Here is a 21132-nt window from a genome sequence, read left to right on the forward strand (position 1 = left end):
TACAGATAAACCTCAAAAACCCCCAAATTTATGTCAATGGCCTGCTCTTCTTCTTCTTCAACTGTGAGAGACTGAAAAACACACTGATAACTCTTAAAAACATCACAGATTCTCAAATGTCTTGATAAACAAAAACAATTCCGAAAAAATGAATTTAATTCCACACAAACAGAATCCATTTCTTCTCAATCCATCAACATTTCAAATCCAAACCAGTCCAAATCCCATTATTTACCGGTTTCCCCCTAAGTACAGGCCAAGAATTCCCAGAAACATACCTAATTTTAGAATATATTCCTCTGCAACACCAAATGATTCTGATGGATTTTCGTGGCCGCGTCTAAGTAGAGCTGTGCGGCTCGGTTCGGGGCGGTTTTTGCTGAAACTCGGCGAGTCTGTGAAGAGGGAAACTGGGGTGGATTTTGATGAGGCAAATTTGAAAGTGAGTGAGTTTCGCGAGCGTGTTAAGGGTCAGGTGGAGAAGGGTGAGGCAGAGCTGACTCGGTTTAGGACCGAGTTGTTACCCCAATTTGTTGAATGGAATAGATTGGACCTGTGGAAGGTAATTTTTTCTTCTTCTTCTTTGAATTAGTTTGAATTGCTATATGCTCAATACACAGTTATGCTTGAGATTAGCTGAATTCGGCAAAATGATTACAATTAGGGACAATCCATTTTGGTCACTTTGCCCCGAACTTAGAACAACACATTAGCCACTCCAACTCCATAAAAGTGCTATAAACCGCCCCTTATTTTTCCCTCAATCGGGAAGATGTTGACCCGTGAAAACCAGGCAACTTTCGGTTGACTTTCCATATGCAATTAGGTTTTTCGTTTTATAAAAGTTTGCAACGTGGCCTTTCAGGATAATATGTTAAAGTGTGTATGAGTTTAGAGGAGCTATTGCAAAATATGCAGGACTAAAATTTTTTTGAAGGGAAAACTCACATTACATATGGGAAGGCAACAGAAAGGCGAGTGGTCAAAATAAAAGGCACATTATGTCACTTTTAGGGAGTTAGAGTGGCTAATAGGTTGTCCCTTATGTTCGGGTGGCAAAGTGACCAAAATGTACAACTTTAGGGGCTCCTTATGGTTTAGGCCTTACAATTAACAAGAAACAGCAGTATCTGAATAGAACTGGTCTCATGAATAGGAACTAAAAACTTTAGTTTTGGCTATCTAATTTCGTGTTTAGTAAAAAAAAGTTCAACTTCATTGAGGAACTAAACTATGATACAGTAATTTGTTGTGATCAGGACTTCAAGAAGTGGGAGCCTAAACGAGTCGGTGTACTCATTCTCTATATCTTTGTTACATTTTTTGCTTGTCAAAGAACTTATATTGCTATTCGAGCTCCGTTCCAAGTTCGAGCAAGAAGAGAGTTAACAGAGGCTTATATGGAGGCATTGATTCCGGAGCCATCCCCTATTAATATCCGGAAGTATGTGCGTTTTCTCATTTGTTATGTATTCAGCCATCTATTGAGTATAAGACATTTCCCGTTGGTGCTTAATTTACAGGAAGCTTATCTAGCTTTTAGTTTATGTTGATTGCATGACGTCTAGGAATAATGAGGTTGCCAGAGTCAATTTATTCATTCGTGTCGGAGTAATGAACTTTATTGTATGATTGGTTTGTAATCAATAGTATAATTAACAGAAGCTTATATGAAGGCATTGATTCGGGAGCCTTCCCCTATTAATCTCCGGAAGTATGTGTGTTTTCTCATTTGTTATAAAAAAAATTGTATTCAACCATCTATTGAGTATAAGACATTTCTGTGTTAGCGTTTAATTTACATAGATCTCATCTAGCTTTTAGTTTATGTTGATTGCATGATGTCTAGGAATAATGAGGTTGCCAGAGTCAATTTATTCATTCGTGAACGGAGTAATGAACTTTATTGTATGATTGGCTTATAATCAATAGTATAATTAACAGAAGCTTATATGAAGGCATTGATTCTGGAGCCATCCCCTATTAATATCCAGAAGTATGTGCGTTTTCTCATTTGTTATAAAAAAAATTGTATTCAGCCATCTAATGAGTATAAGACGTTTTCTGTGTTAGTGCTTAATTTACACGGATCTCGTCTAGCTTTTAGTTTATGTTGATTGCATGATGTCTAGGAACAATGAGGTTGTCAGTCAATTTATTCATTCGTGACGGAGTAATGAACTTTATTGTATGATTGGGTTATAATCAATAGTATAATTAACTATTAATATGATAAATGCAGGTTTAAGAAGGGTATGTGGAAGAAGCTAACACCGAAAGGCCTGAAAATGAAAAAGTTTGTTGAAGGTCCTGATGGAACATTGGTTCGTGATACTTTTTATGTTGGAGAAGATGCATGGGAGGATGACCCGGTGCCGCCTCAGGATAACTTGAAACAAATTATTGACAAAGAGGTTGGATTAACTGCAGAAGAAAAGAAAGAATTGAGGGGAGACTTGGGTCTTTCAGGTTAGGCTGCAATTATCTGTGTTTACGGATAAATAAACACGATGGATACTTTGGTGTTGGTAATATGACTTTTGTTCTTATTTCATAGTGTTTTCGTATTTCATCTACACTCTTGAGATGGTAAAGATATGAATAGATGAAGGCTGTTTATGGTTCTCTATTACTGTCTGCTGCTTGGCTTTATTTTTTGTGCTTGCTTGTCAGGCAATGTTCAAGAAATTCAAGGAACTTGGCGTGAAAGGCTCCGCACATGGAAGGAGATACTGAGAAAGGAGAAGTTAGCCGACCAACTAGATGCCCCGAATGCTAAGTTTGTGGTTGAATTTGATATGAAAGAAGTTGAAAACAGTCTTCGTAAGGAAGTTGTGGAGAAGGTCAGTGACACACAGGGAACCAGAGCGTTGTGGATATCTAAGAGATGGTGGCGTTATCGCCCCCAACTCCCATATAATTATTTTCTTCAAAAGCTCGATTGCTCTGAGGTAATTGCTCCCATTTTTTGAATGATCACATGTTGACGTTTTTGGATTTTGATTTTCAAATGTTTAGTTCTTAAAAAAATTTAATACCTTGTAGAGAAGAGGTCCGTTTGAGTTGAACTAAGTTTTCATGATCACATGGATATATAATTCATTGGGATAAGGTACAAATTTGGCCTATGGTTATTGGAGGAAGATTTAGACTCCACGTACAAAACCACGAATGTTTGCACTAACATTTTGTAGAAAAAGCAATTTCAGACTCCATTACGGATAGATTTAACAAAAGCCCATGTTCTTTTAATTTGGTTCCATGTCTGTGTCACCTAAGCTCCACTTTTGTCCACGTGGAACCAAATGTAGTGCTAATATTGCACAATTTTATGCGTGGAGTCTAAATCTGTTCTTCCCCAATAACCATAGGCTAAATTTGTACCTTAGGTCGCGTAGACGTTAGTGGAATATGAAATTGCTAATCCACAAACAGGCAGTGCTAACATTGCACGGTTTTATACCCGGAATCTGGATCTGTTCTCCCCAATGACCATAAGGCTAAATTTGTGCCTTATCCTAATTCATTCTTTAGATATGACAATATATACTTATATAGACAGGAGCACTAGGCAAGTAGTAATTTTGCAGCCGACGGATACAGGATTCACTTAGAGGGGGTGCTTATCGTTATTTATGGGTGCTAAATCAATATTTTTGAGTTTTTTTTTTACATAAAAAATTAAAACAATATTCACAGTTTCCATAGAATTTTCGGCGTTTTCTGGCGACCCGTGGGTGCTCAAGCCCCCCCCCACACCCCCTGGATCCGTCACTGAGCTGAGTGCAAAATACTAGAAAATTATTGATGATTTTACCGTTGATAGATTGGCTGGTCGATTGTTTGTTTTTGTACAGGTAGCTGCTGTTGTTTTCACAGAGGACCTGAAAAGACTATACGTAACTATGAAAGAAGGTTTTCCTTTGGAATATATTGTAAGTCTAAATTTGATTTCTGTTAGCTTTAAATCGAACTCCGTGCTGTTTTGGCGTAGAATTCCAGCTTGTTTCTATGTCATAGGTTGATATTCCCCTCGATCCATACTTGTTCGAGGCAATTACAAGCTCGGGAGTTGAAGTAGATCTCCTACAGAAGCAGCAAATCCATTATTTTCTGAAAGTTCTGTTTGCATTGTTGCCTGGATTAGTGATCCTCTGGCTTATAAGGGAGTCCGTGATGTTATTGCACATCACTTCTAATCGTTTTCTTTACAAGAAGTATAATCAACTTTTTGATATGGCGTATGCTGAAAATTTTATCATGGTAATGCCTTTATCCCTTTCGGTGCATCTAAATTTCATTCTCGTCGGTGCTATTTCCTGATTATCACTATGTACTCATTTAGCCAGTTGGAGACGTTGGTGAAAAAAAATCTATGTATAAGGATGTTGTACTTGGAGGTGATGTTTGGGATCTTCTTGATGAATTAATGATTTATATGGGCAATCCAATGCAATACTATGAACGAGGGGTCAAGTTTGTTCGGGTAATGTTTTATGAAAAAAAAGAGTTGATTTCTTCTTTTTTTTGGCTATGCTTTGAATTTTCGGAGATTTAAGAAAATGTCTAATACTTCATGGCTGTATGAATGACAGGGTGTTCTTCTTTCCGGACCCCCTGGAACTGGTAAGACACTTTTTGCCCGGACACTTGCGAAGGAAGGCGGGTTGCCTTTTGTTTTTGCTTCTGGTGCAGAGTTTACTGATAGTGAAAAAAGCGGTGCTGCAAGGATCAATGAGATGTTTTCCATTGCTAGAAGAAATGTAAGCCGTTTTTCATTTTTAATTTTCATGTGCTATATGAGTCTTAGGAGCGGCCTCTTGCCAAATAAATTGGCAGGGGAAGGCTTGCCCCCAGTACACCCTTGTGGTGGGACCCCTCCCCGGACCCTCGCTCAGCGGGGATGCGTAGTGCGACCGGGCCGCCCTTTTTTTTTTATGTGCTATATGAGTAGTGGTTAGACGTGGCAATTGTGTACATGAATCCAACACGAAGTTAGTGGGTCAGTGTTTCATTAAACATGTAATGAGTCATTTTTGGGTTGACACGAAATCGATACGCAAATTTTCGAAGGTAAAGTGGAAAGCAAGCCAAAAACACGGTAAAATGTAACTTTAACCAATGTTGTCAGGCCCGGACCGGACCGGCCGGTCGGACCGGGAACCGCCAGCCAGTCCGGCCCGAGCTGGATTGGGTTTTTGAACCCTCAGAAAACCGCAGTGAACCGGCGGTGGGTCACTTTTAATGAAAGTGACCCATTACATGTTTAATGAAACCAGTGAACATGAAACGAAAGAGAGGCTAACTCGAATGGGTTGACACGATTTTGACATGAAATTTTTGGACTGACTCATTTGGCACTAACCCGATAATTGAGATGACACTAACACCACCCACGTACACGAATTGCCATCCCCAGTAGCTTTTGTATGCTTACAGTGACCAGGAGATATAATTAGATAATTTCACTATTTGCTAGATTTTTTTATAGTGGTATAATTTTTATAAATGAGGGTGAACGTTGTTGTCGTGTGACCGAGAGGTCATGGGTTCAAGTCGTAGGAGCAGCCTCTTGCCAAAAAATTGGCAGGGGAAGGCTTGCCCCCAATACACCCTTGTGGTGGGACCCCTCCCCAGACCCTCGCTTAGCGGGGAAGCGTAGTGCACCGGGCCGCTCTTTTTTTTTTATAATTTTTATAAATGTCTCGTTCTTTTGTAAATTCATTCTGTTCTCTTATAGTGTTTTCCGTAGCTACAGACTTTAGTTACATACTACTCTCTTTGCAGGCTCCTTCCTTTGTGTTTGTCGATGAAATTGATACCATTTGACACTAACCCGATAATTGACATGACACGAACACGAGCCACTTACACGAATTGCCATCCCCAGTAGCTTTTGTATGCTTACAGTGACTAGGAGATATAATTAGATACTTTAGCTCCACTATTTGCTAGATTTTTTTATAGTGGTATAATTTTTATAAACATCTCATTCTTTCGTAAGTTCATTCTGTTCTCTTATAGTATTTTCTGTGTTTTCCATAGCTACAGACTTTAGTTATATACTACTCTCTTTGCAGGCTCCTTCCTTTGTGTTTGTCGATGAAATTGATGCCATTGCTGGAAGGCATGCAAGGAAGGACCCTCGAAGAAGGGCAACATTTGAGGCTCTGATTGCTCAACTTGACGGGGAGTGAGTACATCTACAGCCTGATTCTTCTTGCTTAAATTTGATTTGAAGGGGGAGAAAATCTAGATCTATGTTGCATGGAAACGGAATCTGAAACAGAAACGGACACCGGGAAACATTATTTCTAAAAAAATATATAGCTAGGAAATGGTAATGGAAACGGAAAAGAAACTGAAACGGAAACGAAAATGCAGAAACGCTAATGAAGAAGAGTTCCCGCGTAACATAGATTGAGACACTCTTTTCTGCTACTTAGTTGAACTATATGTTTTTGGATGTTTCTTTTTTTTCCGTTCAGGTTTTTTTTTTCCAGTTAAGCATAGATCAGTGGAAGGTTGTTGACAATAAACTTTCTAATGCAGGAAGGAAAAAACTGGTGTAGATCGATTTTCACTTAGACAAGCAGTGATATTCATTTGTGCTACCAATAGGCCAGATGAATTGGACCTGGAATTCGTTCGAGCTGGACGTATCGATCGTCGTATGTACATTGGTTTGCCTGATGCTAAGCAAAGGGTGCAAATTTTTGGTGTACATAGTGCAGGAAAAAAACTTGCAGAAGATGTAGACTTCGGAAAGGTAAGAAGATTATACTTATGTTACCATATATAGTAACGTAAGAATAATCGTGTTGTCGTGTCAGAAATTGACAGCCCAATTTAATGTCTACAGTGTGATAGCTGAATACTCAACCATTAACATTCGGCTTTTTCAGTTAGGAATATAATTGCATCGATAACGCTCAAATTCAGCTTACTATTTTCTCCTTGTCATGTTACAGCTTGTCTTTCGTACTGTTGGCTTCTCCGGGGCAGATATTCGGAATCTTGTTAATGAATCTGCAATTATGTCTGTAAGTGAATCTTTTCAACAAATCATTACTTATGTACCTTTTTTTTTTTAACCTCAGTTTGAGGTTGAACTGTAAGTTTGGGGTGTCCCATATTTGCTTTACAAAATTCTAAGGGGTAAGGGCCAAATTTGACCCTAACATTTTTGGGGAAGTGCAGATTTGGCCCCAACGTACGAAATTGTACAAATTTTACCCTAACGTTCCCAAGCAAGATCAAATTTAGCCCTAGGTTGCCAAAAATTTGATCTTGCTTGGAAACGTTAGGGTAAAAGTTGTACCATTTCGTACGTTAGGGCCAAATCTGCACTTCCCCTACAACGTTAGGGTCAAATTTGGCCCTTATCCCAAATTCTAATGCCCCAAAATCAGTAAGAAGGTGAAGGGTTCTCTAATTCATTGCAATTTATAGACATTTTTTTTTCGGGTTCTCGATAAATATGAGAATTGAAGTCACCTCCACTTTGTAGAGAGCTACACTCAATTTGGCAGTTTTTAATTCCTCTTGCAGGTAAGGAAAGGTCATACCAAGATCAACCAGGAAGACATTGTTGATGTTTTAGATAAGCAATTGCTCGAGGGCATGGGTGTTCTTCTTACTGAAGAAGAACAGCAGAAATGCGAAGAAAGTGTAAGTCTATCTGTTGTTCGCAGTGGTTTCTATGATGAAATTTGTGTAGTCATATGGCTAGCTTTTTCACATTTCAGGTGTCATTTGAAAAGAAGAGACTTCTTGCTGTACATGAAGCTGGTCACATTTTATTGGCACACTTGTTTCCGAACTTCGATTGGCATGCATTTTCTCAGCTCTTGCCTGGAGGAAAGGTGGATAGTATAACAATTTTTTATATTTTATAACATCATTATTATCAGGTGCCCCTCAGGCACAAAAGGCGTTAGCTAGGCTCCAGGCATGTTGCCTGAGAAGCCAAAAGGCGGGCTCTGTTCAAGAGGCGCGTGCCTGAGCATGCCTTTGTGAGCCTAGTGCCTTGTTGGAGGTGCGTCTAGGTGCAATTTATAAGCCAGACAATTTTTTTTAGAGTTTCAAGCTAAAAAGTGATTGTTCCAATCTCAACCTTTCCCTATCTATATCATCTACGATTAAAGAAAGTGCTTATCATGCTAAAGTAGGAAGAAATATCTTGAAGATGAAGAGGATGAGGTTGAAAACCTTGAAGATGAATTTGATGTCGGACACGATGGTAGTGATGAGCGATGAATATGGACTATGGAGAGTTTAGTCTTGATTAAAAATAGTTATTAAACTATTAGTTGATTAACTTAAGATTTGATTGAAGTTTAGTCTTTAGATTTAGAAGCTATTGTTATGAATTATGATTATGGAAGAGTTAATAGTTAATTTGGGATTTATTTCATGCTAAAATTTATGATTAAACCCCATTTGTTTGCCGGAAAATATTATACAGGAAAATATGTTCGTAAGCTTTTGAGTAGAACATTTTCCTAAGCTTTTGCAATTGTACTTTATTCTTTCTTACCCTTTTAAAAACAATAGCCACCCGCCAATTCTTCCCGTTTTCCGGTGTTGTAGCCAAACACCGGAAAATATTTTATTTCCTACACAAAATGTGCCTAAGATTATGGATAATTGGATGATTTAGTATTCGACTATTTGTTGAATTTTAGAAATATTAATTGTTGTTTATGGTTTAATTATATTATTTTTCTTTAGTGCACCTTGTGTTGCTCAGGCGCACGCGTGCACCTTGGCTCCAGGATCACGTGGCGCCTTTAATAACCATGCTTTCCCCTTAATTTCTCCTATTGTCCCTTTGCTTTCTTCATGAGCAGGAAACTGCAATATCAGTGTTCTATCCTAGAGAAGATATGATAGACCAAGGTTATACGACGTTCGGCTATATGAAGATGCAAATGGTGGTAGCTCACGGTGGACGTTGTGCTGAACATCTTATTTTTGGTGATGACATTACTGATGGAGGCACTGACGATCTTGAAAAGATAACAAAGGTCCGTTGTTGCAACACTTTGTATTATGTGGGTGTCAAAACGGGTCATAATCGTGTTATGTAATCTATATTTTTACGTGATTGTATATGATGTAAATACAACAAAAATGATAATCCTGTTAAATGGGTCGTGTCGGGTGGGTTATATCTGTAAATAGTATTGTCGTGTTAGAAATTGACAGCCCTGGTCTCACCATACTGTCTCCTTTCAGATTGCCAGGGAAATGGTAATCAGCCCTCAAAATGCAAGGTTGGGACTTACTGCTTTAACAAGGAGAGTTGGACTCATGGATCAACCAGATAGTTCAGATGGCGGATTGATAAAATATAGGGTATGTTCTTTATCTTCTATTCAAATTTAGTGAGTTAGTGTTTTTTTAGACGGGTAAAAAGTTTCTACGGTAACTTAAGTAGAGACTTTGTGCATCAGTGGTCACTAAAGTAGTTTTTGACCCAATAAAGTCGCTAAAGTAGCAAATTTGTATTAATAAAGTCACTATGGTCGGATTCGACAATTTGGACCATCGAAAAACCGTCGTGGTTGCCACATCAACATCTCAGGATATGTATGATACATGTCGCCATATGGCAATTAAATTTACTTTTTTCAAAAGAGAAATGTATCAATTTTGGATATGAGTTACAGATTAGAATATTCAGAAAATTCATTATTTTGATTGTCACGTGTCATTATATGGTTGCCACGTGGCAACACATGTCAAATATATTACGAGGTGTTGTTGATATTGTAGCCACATCAGCTTTCCGGTGGCCTAGATGGTTGGATGCGGTTATAGTGACTTTAGTGACGCAAATTTGCGTGACTTTATTGGGTAAAAAACTACTTTAGTGACCGTAAAAACTTTTTACCCCTTTCTAGACTAAGTAATGTGTCATTTTGGGTTATATGAAATTGGCACAAATTTTTGGGTTGGGACAAGGTTTGACTTTCTAATTAAAAAATGACTCGAATATTTAAAATTATTATTATATTTTGTTATGTCGAGCCTTGGCGCAACGGTAAACGTTGTTGTCGTGTGACTGAGAGGTCACGTGTTCGAGTCTTAGGAGTGGCCTCTTGCCAAAAAATTGGCATGGAAGGCTTGCCCCCAATACACCCGGGACACGCAGTGCACCGGGCCGCTCTTTATTATATTTTTACATATCCCCTTAAATGAGGTAATATTTTCTGGTTGACCCACGAACATAACTTGAACCTTCCATATTGTTATAATGTCATCCCTAATAGAGATATTTTTTGTCGTACTTTTAGATGGTTAGAATCAATGTTATCAGAACCGGACCGGACATCAAACCGGATTGGTAATTGGGTCACGGGTCACTTGGTCGGACCGGATGGCTCGGATTGGTCGAACCGGATGACGTAATAAATAAATAAATAATATTTATATATATTAAATATATATAACTAATTTAAAATTATTTTAATACATTATATATATCCAAAATAAATTATAAACAACATTTGGTTTGTTATTTTTTTTTTTTTTGTTAATTTGAGTCTTAAATATATGACGAATAAATTAAGTTCAAAATAAATTGAAACATATCCACGTGTTCTATGCCATGAGACCTTATTACGGTGCGGCATTCGCGTCTATATTTTTTCCCAAATAGAAAATATAAAATTCGTAATAAAAATATATAAAGCAATTAAATTATACATAAAAAAAATCCTATTTTTAAAAATCTAGAAATTATTAATGTAAAATGTTTTGGTAACATTTAAAAATAGTAATAAATTTTAGTATAACTCAAAAACTAAATATTTGAGAATATTTGATAAGAATTGCTGTTTTTGGTTTTTTTAATGTTAAGTTGTTCAACTTAAAAAAAAAGTGTTGAATTCTTTCTTTTCTTTATCCATTGGAAAAAAAAAATATTCAGCTAAAATTAAAGCAAACTAGAAGCATCCCACATCGAATTGTGAGGAGAGGAAGAGGCAATGAAGCTACTATAAAGCAAGATGGGTTAACAGACATTTAATCAAGGCCCATGATGTAAAGTCATCACCTTGAGAAAGAGGGAAATTTGTTTCATCAAATTTTTTTCTCACAAAACCGGAGTCATTCTGGTTCCGGTTAGACCGCCGGGTTAATGGTCCATTCTGGTTCTCAGCGGGTTGTTGTGCATTAAAAAACCCAGCATGACTCGGACTGGAACTCTATCCGGTTTCCGGTTAGACCGGTCGGGCCGGCCGGTCCGGTCCGAGTCTGATAACATTGGTTAGAATTAACCTGTTAATCCAAAAATTATTTAAAGATATAGTAAAGTTACATGGAGGGCGAGCCTTGGTGCAACGGTAAACGTTGTTGTCGTGTGATCGAGAGGTCACGGGTTCGAGTCTTAGGAGCGGCCTCTTGCCAAAACAATTGGCAGGGGAAGGCTTGCCCCAGTACACCCTTGTGTGGGACCCGATTATGATACAAAAAAGTTGAGTTGGATTAGAGTTGACTCGTTTGATATTAACTCAATTGACACAACACGAAGAGGATTCACTTGCACAAATTGTCATTCCTACTGTATATCGCTTAAAGTTTATCTGCTTAGTGCCTTTCTTAACTTGTTTTTGTTTGGATTTTCCTTTATGATCTTAGTGGGATGACCCGCATGTGATTCCTGCAAACATGTCACTTGAAGTATCAGAGCTATTTACTCGAGAATTAGCACGGGTAAGTCTTGCTTTTTTAAGCAAAGATCCTTTCTATTTGATATTTTAATCAATTTAGTCCTTCAACTTTGTATCTTTTTGTCAAATCAGTCTATACTTGCTCTTTATTGACTGAAATCATGAATTATGTTGTTGGTGTCAGTATGTTGAAGACACTGAAGAACTCGCAATGAAAGGATTGAGAGACAATATGAACATACTGGATGTGATTACCAGGGAACTATTGGAGAAGTCAAGGATAACTGGATTGGTAATTCTATATTTAAAACAAATTTATTCTATGTTAGGCCCGTTTGTTTGCTGGAAAATATTGTGTGGGAAAATATTTTTCTGAGTTTCTGGTGTTTGTTTGCTTAGAAAAAGAGTTGAATGCACCATTAGTCACTGAATTTATATGGTTGTCTCAAAATGGCCACTCAATTTCAATTTGTCTCAATAAAATCACCCAACTTTGAATTTTGTCTTCACTCTGACAATTTCAGTGATTAAAAAGTATCGGAATGATGACATAGGTGACACGTCAGCACGAGTCAACTCAGGCCTCTGACTGAAACACACATGAAATCCACGTATGCGCCACCTAGCTATCACGTGTCGGTTATTTTTATGAAAGAAAATTAGTTTTTTTCATTAAAATAACCGACACGTGGCTGTCACGTTTCGTTCGGTCAGAGATTTGAGTTGACTCATGTTGACGTGTCACCCATATCATTATTTCGATACCTTTTAATTGCAGAAATCGGCAGAGTGACCTAATTGAGACAAAACTCAAAATTGAGTGATTTTAGTGAGACAAATTAAAGTTGATTGACCATTTTGAGACAACCATGTAAGTTCAGTGAACAATTGTGCATTTAATCCCTTAGAAAAATTAAGTCATTGGAAAATTTTAGATCAGACAACAGAAAACACACACTGTTGAGTCCCCATATTTTGAAAAAAGGTCTCTATCTTTTATCAATACTAACACTTTGGTCCTTTTGTCTATCTTTGTCTGTTTATACCAAATATAACAGTTGAAAATCTAAAAAAAATCGACAGAATGACCAAATGGTTAATAGTGACAAAGGATAAGGACTTTATAACGTGTTTTTTAAAATAGAGTGTTAGGTAAAAAGGAGGGGACTAATAAAATTTTTACCCAAAAATTTATGAAGAAAGCGGGGAAAATGTTATACCCTTTTGAAAAGAGTAAAACATTTTTCTAAGCTTTTGGAACTCTACTCCTTTCCTCCTTACCCTTTTGAAAACAGTAGCGACCTACTACTTCTTCCTGTTTTGCGGTGTTGTAGCCAAACACCGAAAAATATTTTATTTTCCAAAACACAACTTTTTCCGGAAAAAAAACGGGTCTTAATCTCATTTTGAAGTTTCAATTATCTCAAGTTTTATAATGCATTATTATCTTGTTTGAGATCTTTCCAGGAAGTTGAGGAGGTAATGAAGGGACTTGATCCTAAAATGTTTGAAGATTTTGTCAAGCCATTCCAGATTAACTTGAATGAGGTACTTCTCTATCAATTTCAATAACTATTGCCATATTTTACTAATGTAAGGTGGTCTTACCTAGGGGTGTAAGTCGTGTAGTGATCGTGCTCATGTCGTGTCAATTATTGGAGTCTTGTCTAATGAGTCAACTGTAACCCAACCCAAAAACTTTCGTGTCACAATTGTATCAATCCAATCGGGTCCATGTCGTGTTCGCATGTCGCATGTAATTTTATTAGGGTAAATAATTTATTCGTCCCTACATTTTTACAGTGGTCTTACCTAGGGGTGGTAATTCATGTAGTGATCGTATTCATGTCATGTCAATTATTAGATTATTGTCAAATGAGTCAACTATAACCCAAACCCAAAATATTATGTGACCCAATTGTGTCAACCCAATTGGGTTCGTGTCGCGTGTCACATCTAATTTTATTAGGGTAAATAATTTATGTTCCTACATTTTTACCTAACACATTGTTTAATCCGTGTATTTTAATAATACATTGTTTAGTCCTTACTTTTTATTTTATTTAATAGTTTAGTCTTTTACAGAGGGCTAAACTGTTTAATAATTCAATATTTGAGGGACCAAATTGTTGAATAGAACAAAAGTTAAGAACTAAACAATGTATTGTTAAATATGAGGACTAAACAGTGTGTTAGTAAAAAATGTAAGGACTAATAAATTATTTACCCATTTTATTATATCCGTTAGACATTTAAACCACAAAGAGGATATAGAGATACTTTTATGTTATTTTAGAATTAGCAGTTAACCCTGAGTTTGACCCAAAATATATTTAATAAACCACCGATCTACTAATATCATGTTGGATTCCTATAACGTGTTCACATCATATGTGTAATTTTTATTATCTCTATTAGGGATGACATATACAAATACGGGAGGTTCGGGTCATGTTTTTGAGTCACTTGTAATTTTATTACCTTCGTTAAGATATGTAAATATAAGAGAGGGTATAATAATAATTTTTAATATTTATATCATTTTTTTTAATAAATGCTGGGACGAGGTTAGAGGAAGAATTCGGACATCCCAACTATGTAGGCATCCCCTAGCTCTACCCGAACCAAACCCGAATATATTAATAAATGAAAAAATATTACAAGAGAGAAGCTAAAGAGAACGAATGTGAGCAATGTTACATAAGTAGTCAAAAATAAAAGACTGACAAAAGACTGGGGCCGAGTGCCACCAGGTTATCTCGGGAGCAGTGACCCCAAAACTAGCTAAGGCATCCGCAGCACGGTTGCCTTCCCTGTAAATGTGTGTGACTGCAATCTCCATTAGAGAACAAAGATGCAAGCAATGAAGCCATTCCTGACGAATTATCCAAGGTACCTGAACTGAGCGTTGCCTCAAGAGTTGTACTACCATGGAGGAGTCTGATTCGATCCACAGACGGTGCCAATCTTTTTCCCAAGTTATCTCAACAGCAAAGATAACAGCTCTTAATTCTGCAACGTGCGCATAGCTGTCCGGTATGGGAAAGGCGAAACAGCCCCTCGCGAACCCTCTACCAGTACGGAAAATCCCTCCCGCCCCTGTTGCGCCGGGCGCACCTCTAGCCGAGCCGCCAGTGTTGACTTTCAGCCAGCCCGGGCTAGGCGGAACCCATCGTACCTGTTTATAATCCGGAGCCGATGGAGGCCTTACCGTTGTCGTCGCGTAGGACTTGCGGAGCAGCTAGCGAAGCCGAAAGCATAACTTTTGGATTGAAGGGAGCTCTTCATCGAACACGACCCTGTTGCGAGCTTGCCAAATCAACCATGGGCACGTTACAATAGCCAGAGACCACCGAACTGTGAGTGCCCGACGCACCCTGCAGTGTTGAAGCTCGTCGAAGAACATGTTGAAGGCAGAAAGAGGAGGCCTATTTAAGCCAAACAACCCGCAAACCATATCCCATAGAGCAATAACAAAAGGGTAGGAAACAAATAGGTGATCAATTGACTCGTTATCCTCCTTGCAGAGAATACATTGTGACGCCAACACCACCCCGCGCTTCTGCAGCAAGTCATGGGTTGCAACCCGACCGAGAAGGATCCGCCAACAACAAGTAGAACGACTCGGAGGGATATGTCGGCTCCAAATAAATTTCGACCATGTCGGCGTCGGTGCGGATGATTCCATTAACTGACCATAGAATTTCTTCACGGTGAAGACCCCGGTTTCAGAGGGTCGCCACACGCACCGGTCGGTGTCCTCCAGACCCCTGCGCGTGCGTTGAATATTCGAGCGGATGTCTGCAGGAACGAAATCAATGTTAATCCAATGATCCCCTATAAGAAACTCCTCCACACAAGTGTCAATAGCTGCCTGCTGTTTGGTGTTAATGTCAAGCTGGTCTGCCACCGTAGGAGATATCCAATTATCCGTCCAAAAGTTGAGGACGAGGTAGAACCAATCCACCAGTGAGTTTGACTGTGAATAGTTTAATAACAAGCCTTACACGAGCCCCAAACCGATGAGTTTACTATGTACTGTCGCGGCTGACTGGAGGCCGAAAAGAACCGCATTCTCAGTAATTTAGTCACAAAGGAATCCCCCTGCAGGAGCTCCCAACAAACTTTCCCCCAGCAAAGCAGTGTTACCATGCCTGAAATTCTTGATACCCAGGCCCCCCTGATCCATTGTTTTGCCACAGGTCTCCCAAGAAACCGTTATCATTTTTCTCACCTCACGACTACCCGACCAAAGGAAGTTCCTGACAGCTCGGTTTAGCCTGTTTAGTATAGCAATCGGCCAACGGTAGATCATGAAGGAGTGAATCAGCGCCCCTATTAAAGCTGATTTAATCAGAGCCAGTCTATCGGCAAAGGAGAGGGAACTGCCTTTCCAGGAACTGAATTTACTAAGAAAACGGTTGGCCAGCTGGAGTAGATGATGGCTTTTTGGGGTTCCACGGAACAACGGAACACCAAGGTACATGAAAGGGGGCTCGGCGGAGCGGATGCCCAGTATTGCTGCAAGCCGAGTAGCCCTGCGGCTCGTGACAGAGCTGCTAAAGTAGACCGCGGATTTCTCCCAGCTAACCACTTGCCCAGAAATTCTGCCATAAAATTGATAAAGCTTCCTGATAGCTAACATATTCCTTTTAATAGCCTTGCCAAATAGAATCATATCATCAGCGTAGAGCAAATGTGAGGGAAAATTGGAATCACCTGTGTAGTGCATTGGAGTAAACCTGCCATCATTCACTAAAACTGTAAGCCACCTGCTGAAAAAATCCTCTACAATTCCAAACAAAATTGGGGAAAGAGGATCCCCTTGCCGGACCCCTCTCGAACAACCAAAGTAACCGCAGGCCGAACCGTTGATCGAAATGGAGATACGGGCAGAGCTGAGGATGCTTAAAATCTATTCTCTGAAGCGAAGGGAGAAGCCAAAAGCTTCCAAAACAGCCAATAAGAAATTCCAGTCCATAGTGTCAAAGGCTTTGCAGATATCAACCTTGACGGCCATGTTGCCCCCAAAGCAGCGCTTACCTAACATGTTTACCCCCTCCGATGCCGCAGCAATGCAATTGTGTATATTCCTACCAGCAATAAACCCAAATTGATTCTCTGATATGATTTTTGAGCCTATGGGAGCCAGTCTGTCAGCTAGGATTTTTGAGAGAATCTTGTAGTTGAAGTTACTCATTACAATCGGGCGAAACTGTGTGATCTGATTAGCCCCTTCAACTTTAGGAAGCAATGCCAAAAGATTAGAGTTCATGCCAGGGAGAATATAGCCTGTGTCGTAAAAGTGCAGGACCATATTACAAACATCCGTTCCGATAATTTCCCAAAACCGCTGGTAAAAAATCCCACCAAACCCATCAGGACCCGGGGCACTGTCCTTATCGAGGGCAAAGACAGCGAGCTGAATCTCCTCCAGACTCGGTCTCCTGGTCAAATCCTCGTTGTCCGCGCTGCTAAGCAAGGAGGGAACAACAGAAGCAATTGGACTAAGATCGGTCAGAGCTGTAGTCGAAGCGAAAAGAGAGTAAAAATCAATTACGTGCCTTGAGATCTGCTCCGCATCATAAGACATCTCACCGTCGATAATTACCCCAGTCAGGCCGCCCTGAGCCTTTTTAACTTTAGCCGCTCTGTGGAAGAAGGCCGTGTTGCGGTCCCCAGCCGCTAGCCACTTCACTCGGCTCTTCTCCTTCAACAGAAGTTCCTGTCTGTATAGCTGAAGGTCCAGTTCTTCCTGTGCCAAAGCCTCACGGGATTGTAGATCAGCTGTAACCCCATTGGCGTCCATCACCCCTTGAATGTCGGCCAATCGCTTCTGAGCATCCTTGATGTTTGTTTCAATTCTACCAAAAACGGTGCGGTTCTAAAGACGCAGAACCGGTCGAAGCGTCTTTAATTTGTGACACAAAAGTTGTGCAGGGGAAGAGATATATGGGAAGACTCCCAGTGAGAAGCAACTACAGCTTGCAGGGACGGATGCGTTGACCACATGGATAAAAATCTGAACCGTGAAATTCTAGGAGGACCATTTGAACAATTAACCAGCAGAGGGCTATGGTCAGAGCTATGTCGAGGCAGCGCAGAACAATGAATCCTGTCCCAACAGTCGAGGAACGTGTCTGAAATCAAAGCCCGGTCAAGCCGGCATTCCACATGCGCAGCGCCCTGCCTACTGTTAGTCCAAGTGAACTGAAGACCCGTGGTACTGACCTCCACTAACTCACAATTCCGAATGAACTCTCTGAACTCCATACAGGAAGTAGCTGACGGCCGAACCCCTGTTTTTTCATGTGAGCCAGTCATCGCATTGAAATCCCCCAGAATTAACCTTTTGGACGCCGGAAACTGAAGAAGATCAGACCAAAGCTCTCTGCGCCCAGTAACCGTGTTACTAGCATAAACAAAAGAAACAAAGTACCTGTTATCAGAAATCGTAACAGTCAGGGTAATGTGTTGTTCGTGCTGTCTGTAGACAGAGACCTCCATAACTGAATCAACCCTTGCAAAGATCCAAAGGGAGTTATTGTTGTTAGAAGTAAGCAACTGCAGACCCAGGGAAAGCCAAACAGTGGCAGGGAAGCGATCATACTGAACCATTGGTTCCGCCAAACAAACAAAGTCCGGACGATTAGATTGACAGAGCAGTTTCAATGCTCGTTGTGTCCTGTGGTTATGTATACCCCTGCAGTTCCAGAAAAGCACGATCATTGGTATCGAATAGGGGTCTGCTTCGCCTCTTAGAGCGAGTTGCTGACATGGTCTGTGGGACCTTGGCCTTCTTCTTGACTGTAGTCCATTCATCCTCATCTGCCAATTGGGTATCCTGTGATTCCAATTCCGTCTGAGGGATTAAAGCCAGATCATCATTAGGCAACATATTAACCGAGGACTGACCCTGGAGGGGATTCCATCCTTTTTTTAGGATATTCGGGTGCAATTGAAAGCGCGGTTCCTCCTCTGTGGTAGCGCTGCTATGATTATCGCTGTTTTCGTCACACTGATCCCCCCATTTCATTTTGTGAGTGCTACTGTCCTCAAAAGCAGATTTATGGAGAACTAACTGTAGGTTCTGAACCGCGGGCTCAGGCCTGGTTTGATTCGGCTCCCCGGAGCGACTGTTATCACGAGACTTTGGCTTCCTAGAAACCGATCTGCCCCTGTACTTTCCATCCTCACGAACTGGGTTAGTGCTTTTCACCCGATGGTTAGTAGAGTTTCTCCTGCAGTGTACTGCCGAGTGGCCAATAGAGGAACAGATAGAACATAAAGCAGGCAGACGTTCATATTCTAGATAGACCCATTGCATACTCGAATCTGTGTCTACCCTTAATTTGGTCTGAATATCCTTGGCTAAGTCTACATCCACCAGGACACGAGCATAATGTCCAAACTCCCCATTCACAGTATTATTATCAAACCTCAAAGGAATCCCAACAGCCCTAGCAATACTAGCAATTATCCGTGTACCCCAAAATTCCCATGGTAAATTATAAAAGCGAACCCATACCTGAGCCGAGGTTGATTTGTGCGTGTCCGGATTGAATCCTGGCTCCCAAGTAGCAAATCTCATTATGCCTGGCTTCAAAGCAAGAGCCCCAGTACCCCAGACGGCCTGCAGGGAGAGAGCAGTAGGCATGATTATGTGAAAAAAACCTTTCCCTAAAGAGATTAGCTTCCAGTTCATATCCATCTTCCAAATCTGATTCAGTTTCAGCTTTAAATCCGAGTGCTTCCACGGGGAATCACCTTTGGCGAGCGACAGACGGCCGATAACCGAGTGCTGGCATGAACGAACTCGGTCGTTGTAGATTGATTGCGGAACCCAGATAGCCTTGAACCCGCCTTCTTCTGAGATACGGGGGTATCATCGTTTGAAACAATGGTGGGAGAGATCGATTTGGACAACGCCGCTGCAAAGGTTGGGGCTTTCGACGACAGCGGCTACTGGGGCGGAGGGTTCGCATGGCTGTGTGCGTCGCGGCTGAAGAGGTGTGCTATAGCAGGGTTTGTAACTGATGGCTGTAATCTGGAGAACTTTTCGAAGGAAGCACGACTGAAAAGGTGCGCAATGGAGAAGGGCGAGGTCGGGGGCGCCGATTGATGCATGATCGGAGCAGAGGGAAGGGGCGGCGATAGGCGGCTAGGTCATCGCGTCGTCAATCGTCGATTTTCTTCCGGCCTTTCAATATTTATATCATTTTCAAATTAACAAGTCAACCTTAATCTAACCTGAAAACCTGCGTGTCGATCTTGTGTCAACCAAAAAATGACATGTTACTTGTTTATAAACTAACACACTAAATTCGTTTACTTGGGTGCGTTCGTGTTGTCGGGTGTTGCCACCTCTAGTCTTATTACCTTTCTCATCATTAAACAACTTTATTAATTTTAGGAAAAAATACAAAATAAATCTTACGGTTACATGCATTTGCATTGATGTCCTTGAGGTTTAAAATTTTGCAAACACGGGTCCGTAGTTTCCTACATTTGCAAACACATACTTTTTCACTAAAATCGATAGTAAACAATAAGAATTTGTCATTTTATCATTTTTGTTTTCTTCTTTCAAATGTTATTATATGTTAAGAGATGTACAAATACGACGAAAAAACCGCTAAAATTTTAGTTTGAATGTTCAAGTTTAGATAGATTTAGTGAAAAAAGTTTGTTTTGTAAACGAAAAAAATCTCGTAACTCCATTTGTTTACAAACTTTTATACCAAAGGAATGTCTTTGCAAATGTGCGCTGTAATTTGATCGATCATTAACTCTAATTCGCATTGGTCTCCAGCTAATAATGTGCTATATTTTTTGCCTAAACCTTTCAGGAGGGACCATTGGCTCACAATGACAAGTTGAGGTACCAGCCATTGGACATCTATCCCGCTCCACTCCATCGCGGTTGAAAGGTTCTATCCCGCCCCACTCTATCGCGGTTGAAAGTTCTGATATCAATCAACTACTTTTAAGCTTCTGCACCATTCCATCAATGCTTGAAGGCACGTGGTTGTGGATGCCATGATCTTCACTTCACTTCCCGGCGGCGTCAAAATTCCGATTTCAGGAGTTACAAGAAGCTGAAGGAAATGGATACACATGAATTGATCTAGTGAAAATGGAGGAAATAGTTGAAAATCTTGTAAAGAAATGGAAGTTAAAGTCACAAGGCGATGTCGACATCGCTTTGAGGACGAGATTGGTCCAAAACTATGAAACAAGGCACGTTCGTGCCCTCGAAGATGAGAGTTTTTTTTTTTCTATAAATGTTTCTTTTTGTTACATTAATTATAAATAGAGTTTAAATATCTTTTGTAAGAGATACCGTAATTTGAAATTGAATAATAATTCAAAGAGAATTTCTTTTTTGGTATTCGTAAACTCAACATAGTTTGTACAATCTTAGTTTTTTGGCATTCAGCTGAATCAACAGAGT

General features: G+C 39.9%; 1 protein-coding gene across 2 annotated transcripts; it reads left to right on the plus strand.

Annotated features, from left to right (window-relative positions):
- Positions 1–21069, plus strand: LOC136220962 (ATP-dependent zinc metalloprotease FTSH 12, chloroplastic). Of its 2 annotated transcripts, none has more exons than XM_066008831.1 (19): positions 1–562; positions 1260–1444; positions 2243–2469; positions 2674–2951; positions 3858–3935; positions 4021–4263; positions 4346–4486; positions 4596–4763; positions 6081–6193; positions 6553–6769; positions 6972–7043; positions 7552–7671; positions 7749–7865; positions 8853–9029; positions 9241–9360; positions 11647–11721; positions 11863–11970; positions 13146–13226; positions 20528–21069. In XM_066008831.1, exons 1-19 carry the CDS (start codon positions 149–151, stop codon positions 20603–20605), a joined length of 3012 nt encoding a protein of 1003 aa, XP_065864903.1. In that variant the 5' UTR covers positions 1–148; the 3' UTR covers positions 20606–21069. The 2 variants fall into 2 exon arrangements, with proteins under 2 accessions (XP_065864903.1, XP_065864912.1); XM_066008840.1 differs by having other exon boundaries at positions 426–562; positions 1243–1444.
- Positions 21070–21132: the final 63 nt, after the last annotated feature.

This window comes from Euphorbia lathyris, chromosome 1, assembly GCF_963576675.1.
Source record: "Euphorbia lathyris chromosome 1, ddEupLath1.1, whole genome shotgun sequence".
In the NCBI taxonomy this organism is placed as follows: Eukaryota; Viridiplantae; Streptophyta; class Magnoliopsida; order Malpighiales; family Euphorbiaceae; genus Euphorbia; species Euphorbia lathyris.

Excerpts from the sequence above, each read along its gene's own strand:
- LOC136220962 (XM_066008831.1), top strand. The coding sequence starts at position 149 with ATGAATTTAATTCCACACAAACAGAATCCATTTCTTCTCAATCCATCA. Across the intron at positions 563-1,259 it reads ATAGATTGGACCTGTGGAAG|GACTTCAAGAAGTGGGAGCC; the intron begins GTAATTTTTTCT and ends TGTTGTGATCAG. Across the intron at positions 2,952-3,857 it reads AAAAGCTCGATTGCTCTGAG|GTAGCTGCTGTTGTTTTCAC; the intron begins GTAATTGCTCCC and ends GTTTTTGTACAG.